Source organism: Haliotis asinina, chromosome 4, assembly GCF_037392515.1.
Source record: "Haliotis asinina isolate JCU_RB_2024 chromosome 4, JCU_Hal_asi_v2, whole genome shotgun sequence".
NCBI classification, from domain to species: Eukaryota; Metazoa; Mollusca; class Gastropoda; order Lepetellida; family Haliotidae; genus Haliotis; species Haliotis asinina.
In genome coordinates, this window is record NC_090283.1 from 42,533,181 (window position 1) to 42,542,162 (window position 8,982).

Below are 8,982 nucleotides of genomic sequence, written 5' to 3' on the forward strand. Positions count from 1 at the left end.
TCCCCTACTGTCATGACAAAGCACAGCGTATCAAAATGCCTAAACCAGACCAAGCTTTTCGAGCTTTTGGACTGGGTCAATATCCTAGGATGAATAAAGTCCCCTTTGTCATCTATGCAGATTTTGAATCCGTCTTGGCTCCTTTAGAACTTAATGAGAGAGAGGGGAGAACCCAACACGTTCAAAAGCACATTCCTTGTGGTTACAGTTACCAGATTGTGTGCAGGGAACCTGATCTGTATTCTTTTCCGTTGAGAACTTATAGCGGGGAGGAGGCTGCCCAACATTTCATGACACATCTTTTAGAGGATTACGACTACCTCATGGAGATATTAAACCACCCTGTACCCATGAAAATGAGCCTCAAAGATAAGTTAGTCATAGATTCGGAAACCCATTGCTATCTTTGTGGAAAGGAAGTACGAGACAAAGACAGACACATCGACCATGACCATTTGACAGGTCGAGTCAGAGGTCTTTGCCACAATCATTGTAATGTCAACTACAAAGAATCCTCATTTGTGAATGTTATTTGCCACAATGCCTCACGATATGACAACCATTTGATTCTCCAAGCAGCAGAATTATTTGCTGATCGCAAATTGACATGTATAGGTCAAAATTCAGAACACTTCATCATGTTTCAAATTGATCAGTTGCGTTTTTTGGACAGTTTCAAATTTTTGAATACCAGCTTGCAAACACTGGCAAACAATTTGAGGAAAAAAGGACAAGAGGAATTTGTGTACGTGGCAAAGAACTATCCTGAACATGTGGATATGCTGACCCGAAAGCTACCCTACTTTTATGAATATGTAGACAGTTTTGAAAAATTGAACGAGACAGAATTTCCGAGTCGTGACGACTTTTATTCCTCCTTGTCTGAAGAGACCATTTCGGAAGAAGAGTATGCCTTTGCTCATCACATTTGGCAGACTTTCCAAATTTCCTCAGTGAGACAATTTATGGAACTGTATGTTGGCGTTGACGCTTTGATACTGACCGATGTGTTTGAAGCATTTCGGAACATGTGTCTCAGCTACTACAGGCTGGATCCATGTCACTACTTTACTCTCCCAGGAATGGCCATGGATGCATGTCTCTTGATGACAGGGGTGAAACTTGACCTCATGTCAGATCCTGACATGTATAATTTCGTCTCTAACGCAATAAGGGGTGGAGTCGCCAGTATCAATCATAGGTATGCAGAAGCCAACAACAAATACATGTTTGATTTTGACCCTTCCCAACCTGAATCATATCTGTTGTATTATGACATAAACAATTTGTATGGTGCAGCCATGAGTTGTCCGTTACCTCAAGATCAGTTTGAATGGGTAGATGAGTCAGAAAAGAATACCATGGATTGGTTGAAGCTTGACCCAGAAGGTGATGTAGGTTACATTGTAGAATGTGATTTGGAGTATCCCCGTGATCTTCACTCTGTCCACCAAACTTTGCCACTTGCCCCCACCAAGGAAAGCATTCCATTCGAAGACTTGTCGCCCTATCACCGTGATCTGCTCGCCGAGTTAGGTATGTTAGGGCGAAGGAATACGAAGAAGCCACCCACAGGGTCCAAACTCTTCACCACCCTAAAAGACAAACAAAATTATGTTGTCTACTTTGGAACTTTGCAGCAGTATCTGCAGTTGGGTTTGAAACTGAAAAAGGTACACAAAATTTTGAAATTTACTCAATGCAAATGGTTGAAGCCTTACATCGACTTTAACACAGAAAAAAGAAAAGAGGCCACAGATGACTTTTCGAAAGATTTGTTTAAATTACTTTCGAATGCCGTGTATGCAAAACAATTGCAAAATGTGAGAAATTACAAGCAAATTGAATTAATCACCACTGAGGAAAGGCTGAGGAGGTTTACAGCAAAGCCTAATTTCAAAAGCGTCAGTATCTTTTCGGAAAACTTGGTTGTGGTGTGCATGGAAAGAGTGTCGTGACTTTGAACCAACCTGTGGCTGTGGGCTTCACCATTTTGGAACATGCAAAGAGACTCCTTTACGATTTCCACTATAACGTGATGTTGAAGGAATACACCAGCAACCATGTTCGGGTTTGCATGACGGACACGGATAGTTTATTTTATCAAATCCGGTCCCCAGTGGGTACCCCCCTTCGAGACCCTCAAGATTTTATGTTAGCCAATCCTCATCTCTTTAACACCTCAAACTACCCTAAGAACCATCCACTTCATTCCATGGAAAGACACAAAGCCATTGGTTTGATGAAAGACGAAGTGGGTGGTCAGACTATCAGAGAGTTTGTTGGGCTTCGTCCCAAAAACTATAGTTTCATTTTTGACAAAACTCAGTGTGAACGGGTCGAGAAACGCACTGCCAAAGGAGTGCAAAAAGTGTTCGTCAAAAAACATCTTCGTCACCAGATGTTTAAAGATTGCCTTTTCAAACACAAACAAAGCACAGCTTCTTATCATCAGATCCGTTCTATTCAGAACACACTCTATACAGACAGAGTGACAAAATTAGCCCTGACTCCACAAGATGACAAACGTTATCTTTTGGCAGATGGTATAGAATCCCGTCCTTACGGCTATAATCCCATTTAGGCAAAACAAGATTAAAGTTACAATATGTGTCTAGCAAACAAAAACAAAAACAAAAAAAAATGGAAGAACATCATGACAGGAAGCTTTCCACCTCTCCATCAGCATGTGACAGTGTTCCTGTGTCTTCGACAACGTGATGTGTAAAACGAAGTATGTCAGCAATTTAAAAATGTGTAAAACGAAAAACAAAACTTGTATGTTGTAAATTAAAAATTGTATGTTAGAAATCAAAATGTGTAAAACAGAAACGAAAACTTGCATGTTCGAAATTAAAATTGCATGTCAGAAATTATAAACGTGTAAAACTGAAACAAAACTTGCATGATAGAAACTGTAGAGAAAAAAACATATGAAACAAAACAAACAAAATGTGTGTTCTTAATAACAAATGGAATTAAACACAGGAACATATCTCATAATGTTATTTTGTTATATTCACATAATGAGTGGGACCAAGCAAGCACAAGCTCACCCTGGAAGAGAACAGTTTGAGGCTATTCTCGAGGGAATATATGTAGATCGTTTGATCATGAGAGTAAATGAGATGCGCGTCAACAGATGTTATGGGTGTAAGATCGATCATCCGTCCCAGCGCCATCATCAGTGTCTCATGATGGATCCGAAAGAATGTGTGGACACCTATTTCGATGAAGCCTTGGCAGAAATCTCCCATGACAGTATACTTCAGGAGGCGAGAGCGCAAAGAGCTGGCGCAAATCTAGACTTTGCTGACATTTACACGCTCATTTATGAGGACGTGGAATATAGAAATAGATGTTTCTTAACACTGAGTAGAATAGAACGAATGGAGAGCAGAGTGGTAAGAAATCTCTAATGATAATGCAATATGATACATGTTTGTATTACATCTGTTTATAGTTGATCCTATTATATCATGTAACAAGTGTCATTTTCAATACCAGTTTGGATGTGTGTATTCAATCACGTGAAACACACGTGATAAACATTTAAACCTTTTCATCCACTCAGTTTAAAATAATTCTGATGCATGTATCCAATCACATGAAAGACAGGTGACAAACATTTAACTTTTTTTTCTTTCTGTCCAATCAGTTTATAATAATTCGACAGTTATGAATATAAAGAGTGTGTTTGCGCATCAGTAGTTACTCTCCACCCTCGTTGACAACAGTTGTGGTGCTCCTCTGTGGTGTGTAACATGGCAGGAAGAAAGGTCAGATCTACTTACTACTCGTGGAAGCAGGTCATGAGAATGCCTCACGCTCTGAGTGAACCCGTGATTGTACAATCTCAGGACTGGTTTTGGAACCGTGATCGTTGTGTGAATGATGCCAAACGCAAGTTTAGAGATGACTGCAATGTGACCAAGCGAATTATTATAAAAAAATCTCGCTGGGCACTATCGGCTGATGAAGTTGCCATGGGGGAGAAGATGAAACTCGTCGAAAACTTGTTGACTTTGTGTTATTGTCTCGAGGTCACCAAGATCATCAGACGATTGTCTCAAGAACTCTGTTTTGGATGTATGTTTGAAGAGGAAGGTGAGCATGTGCACAGTTGTGACTTGTCTGAGCATGACCTCGTGGAGAGATACTTTAACATGTCACTGTCAGAGGTCGACGATGCAGAGGTTCATGAAAACTGGAGAAAGCTGGTGACAGAGGACCCATCTTTGCAAGAAACGAGAGACTTTAACCTGGTTCTGTATAAATGCAAAGATTATCTTGATACTCATTTTAAAACACCTGAATGGACAGTTGGACTGAAAGAACGCGTTGTGAAAATGTTGAAATTGGAGAAAAGGATGTAAAATATGTACATGACTATGATATCACTGTGTCATTATTGTGAAAACTTATTTTGTTGTTTGTTTTATCCTGTATATATTGTGTATGTGTCATCTAAGAGGGGAGAGGGAAGCAATGGAATAAAAGAATAATCCTACTTTCACATTGTGTTTTCATTACGTTATATCATTCAGTCTTGCTTCTCTCATTCAATCACGTTCTGAATCAACTTGCACAAGGTGTAAACAAACAATTCGAATTTCAAGAGTAAATGCAACCAATATTCAAATTGAATTGAATGAAGTCTGTTGTCCTCAAGTGTGTTATTTTGCTAGCAAGCTTGGTGTATGATTATTACACCACTCAACTCAGAGTCTTTCGGCACATGAGAAACTCATAAAAATATAATAGATTAAAAATAAAATAAATACAATTTATTTCCATTATATTATGAGATCTCATCTTTAACTTTTTTCATTCAACCATGAGTTCTCAGAAGAGTAAGAGGAAGAATGTGGATTCTGATAAGGCGTTGGAAGAATATTATTTCAATCCACAAAGACCAGGGGCATATTATGGACCTATGAAACTTCGTAGTGTGTTGCGAGATAAGGGTGAATCAAAAGGCACACTACGTCGTGTGAAAAAGTTTGTCAGTAATCAAGATGCTTACAGCTTACATAGGCCTCCAAGATACCGCTTTAAAAGAATGAAAGTGAGAGTGCATTCTCTTGACGAAATGTTTGACGTTGATTTAGCAGACATGTCTAGATACACGAAATGGAATGATGGTGTTCGATACTTGCTGGTGACCTTGGACATTCTTTCACGGTATGCATTTGTTTCACCTTTGGTAAACAAGAGACCTGAGACCGTGTTGAAGGCTTTCAAGGAAATAATTAAAGAAAGGAGACCTGAGAAAGTGAGAACAGATGCAGGGAGCGAATTCAAAGGGGCTTTTAATATGTTTCTAGAAAAGGAAAACATAACCCACACGATTGCACGCAATGAAAACATCAAAAGCAATTACGTGGAGCGGTTCAACAGGACGTTGAAATCCTTGATCACTCGATATATGACGCACAAAAACACAAAACATTACCTGGATGTTCTCCCCAAATTGGTGGACAACTACAATCACACATTGCATTCGTCGTTACCTCATCTGTCGCCTGCACAAGTCACCGAACAGAACGAGGTGAAAGTTTGGGATCACGTCTACCTCGAACCCTTGAGGAAGAAATTCAACAACAGCAGCAGCAGCAGTAGCAACAAATTCAGTAGTAGACCTAAGAGATATCTATTTAAAGTAGGTGATCTGGTTCGCATCTCATATCTCAGGAGACCCTTCAACACAGTGCTCGATCTGAAGTGGACAGAGGAGCTTTTCAAAGTGGCTCGACGCTACAGGAAACAAGGGTTTCATCAGTACAAACTCAAAGATTTCCACGACGAACCCTTGACAGGGTCCTTTTATGCAAACGAGCTGAAGAAGGTCGACAAAGGGGAGGACGCGTTGTGGCAAGTTGAGAAAGTCCTGAAAAGGAAAAAGGTGAAGGGAAAGACTTACGCCCTGGTGCGCTGGCTTGGCTGGCCCAAAAAATTTGACTCCTACGTGTCAGAAAGTGAACTGAAAGAAGTGTGAAAAAAAATAATAATTAGATTGTCATGGAGAAGTATGTGTTTCTCAAAAGCTCAGACTCCAAAACCACATCGTTCACAGGGAACACGCCCTATCATTTTCGTGTGCAACTCAACTAGAGACTGACATTTGACGGATTCTGGGTGGTGTCCTTGATGGAGTTGAACTTTGGGTCCATAGACATGAGTAAGGTCAAAGATCCCTACGTGGATATTTTGTGTAATCTTTGCGACAGTTCGTTGGTGGGAGAGACTCAGCTGAACTTACTGAGACGGATCGATTTGAGACAGGGTCCTACGTACACCTTTAGCACTGAAATGTGCATGCGTGTCAAATTGAAAGAAACGGACAACATTGAACTGTATTTAAGGAGTGAAAACACTGCCGTTGCTTCATTCTTGTCAGAGGAGACCCACGCCACACTTCACTTGAGACGATATCCTTTTGTGGAGTAATTTACTACCAACAACATCATATATCATCATGGAGTCTCGTCCGCTGTACGTTCCTGACTATGCCAAGTTCAAGCACTATTTTGACAACAAACACGTGAGGAAGACTTCGAATCTACTTTACGGGAAAGCCAAAAAAATGGCGATTCCAATTCGACGTCAGGCAGCAGGATCAACGCAACCCCAAACAACCACTGACGTCACTATGCACGTGACATCGGAATCTCAAAGCGAGGTAGACAGAGCCGAAGCCAAAGACAAGAGAGCCAAGGCTATAAAACGCAAAGCGGGCGAGAGATGCGTCACAACGAAGAAAATTCGTCGAACCGAGAACACTACCTCCATCGTCCCTTCGAAAACCGCCAAAGCGCTCAAGTGCACTCCCGTGCGAGAAGATGACATTTTCAGTTAAAAAGAGAACCAAAAGCATGTCTCTCATAAACGACGGGGACTTTGAGGAACTGGTTCCCGAAGCGTTGAATTTGTTTTCACTTCCGCCTTATCAAAGTTCGGTGCAGAAGCATTATTTCGTTAACGTGAGGCCTCTGAGTCAAATCAACGACACGAGCCCGCTGGAGTTTCACGTGTCCAATTCGGGAGCCGACTACATCGATCTGAAAAGGACCCGTCTGCACGTGAAGGTCAAGGTCACTCAAGCCGACGGCACCACGTCGTTGGCGGAAGATGAAAACGTGGCTCCCATAAACTTGTTTATGTCGGCGCTATTTTCTCAAACGTCTGTCTACCTGCAGAATCAGCTGGTGTCTTCGACCAACAACCACTATGCCTACAAGAGCATGATGAAAGCTCTGCTCGGGTACGATGCAGAAGCCAAAAGCACGCAGTTGACCTCACAGCTGTTCTACAAGGACTACGCTGTGAGCAATGCGGACTTGGAAAGCAGTGACGTCACGGGATCGGTCAACAATGGAATGATGACACGTGCCTCTTTTATCGCCAAAAGCAAGGAACTGACCATGTCGGGTCCCATCTTCGAAGACATCTTCGAAATGAACCGTCACTTGATCAACGAAGTGGACATGACCGTGAAAATGTATAGATCAGAACCCAAATTCTGTCTGATCACCAGCGTGACCAGCCACGAATTCAAAGTGCATCTCCTGGATGCTTACCTGCAGGTCTGCAAAGTCAAAGTCAACCCCGCTCTGATCTTGGCTCACAACTCCCTGTTCAAAAAGTCTAACGCCCTCTACCCATACACGAAGAGCGAGGTCAAGGTCACCAGCATCCCGACATCGCAGCTGAGTCATTCCATCGACAACGTCTCCAACCCCATGGCCAGCCGTTATATCGTTGGCTTGGTCGAATCGGCCTCTCTGAATGGTTCATACGATCGCAACCCATACAATTTTTTATCCTCGATGGTGAAAAAGATGACCCTCTACGTCGACGGTGCCAGTGTGCCAGGTCAGCCGACCGAAGCGGACGATGTCGCCACTTATGTCAGCATGCTCGATGGTATGGGTTTGTGGGCGGAAGGCAAGGGCAACGGCATCAGCAGAAGCGAGTTTCTCCTGGGAAGTGCCCTCTACGTCTTTGACCTGGACAAGATTTGCGCCGATTCGGAATACCTCAATTTGGTGAAGTCTGGAGACGTGAGGCTGGAACTGGAGTTCAAATCAGCCCTCACTCAACCGCTGAGCTGCATTGTCATGACTCAGAGAAACTCTCTGATTGAGATCGATAAAGCGCGGAACGTGTTTGTCAAGTAGAACGTCAGATGAAGGCTTCGGAGCTTTGGTGCGCTGTCCAGTGCGATTCCAGCTTACAGAGACACGTGTTGGGCGTGTACGCCAAAAATACCCTACCACTCTCCATCCCTGACAACATGCTTGCCCGAGGTGTGGGTCTTATCGTCAATACCGAGATAAGACAAAGCAAAGGTCGTCATTGGATCGCCATGGTCATCAAAAATATGGGTATCTCGTTGTGGATGCTTCCCTACACGCCGACGAACGCTACGGACGATTGCGCACAAGCATATTCCCGGATGACATCTGCACGGTGTACTTACCTAAGTAGTCATAAAAATAAATCAGACCTCATTCTCCAAGTCAAATCATTTGTGCGCTGGCTGTGACATGAACAAGAAGGAATATTCTTGGATCTCAGTGGCTTACCCGCCTGGAGAAGCAGAAGTGACACTGCTTCAGTGTGACACCTGGTACGTGGACAAGTCGGAGGCTATCAACAATCTTAAAAGCGTCATCAAAACTCGTGGTATCGACATCCCGGATCGTTTGGGAAGTGCCGTCCACTTTGTGACTGTTCGTAAAAGAATTCAATTGTGACAGTATCATTGATATCAATATTGGTATATCTAACCAAACAACCAATATGGCCGATCTGCTGGAGAAACAAAAGACATTTCTACATTCACTGGAGCAAGTAAACACAAAACAAAGGAAGGCGCTGCTCACCCATCTCTCGAGCGAACAATTCAAAGCCATTATCACCTTGATCTACAACATTTTGAGAGGAAACATTACACTCTCTGACGCTCATAAAACCCAA

General features: G+C 42.5%; 1 protein-coding gene across 1 annotated transcript; it reads left to right on the forward strand.

Annotated features, from left to right (window-relative positions):
• The first annotated feature begins 6,875 nt into the window (after nucleotides 1-6,875).
• On the forward strand, nucleotides 6,876-8,180 carry LOC137280956 (uncharacterized protein F54H12.2-like). Its single transcript, XM_067812133.1, has one exon. The coding sequence runs from the start codon at nucleotides 6,876-6,878 to the stop codon at nucleotides 8,178-8,180; it is 1,305 nt and encodes a 434-aa protein (XP_067668234.1).
• Nucleotides 8,181-8,982: the final 802 nt, after the last annotated feature.

What these genes read in the sequence shown, in the direction of transcription:
- LOC137280956 (XM_067812133.1), top strand. Translation starts at nt 6,876, where the DNA reads ATGTCTCTCATAAACGACGGGGACTTTGAGGAACTGGTTCCCGAAGCG.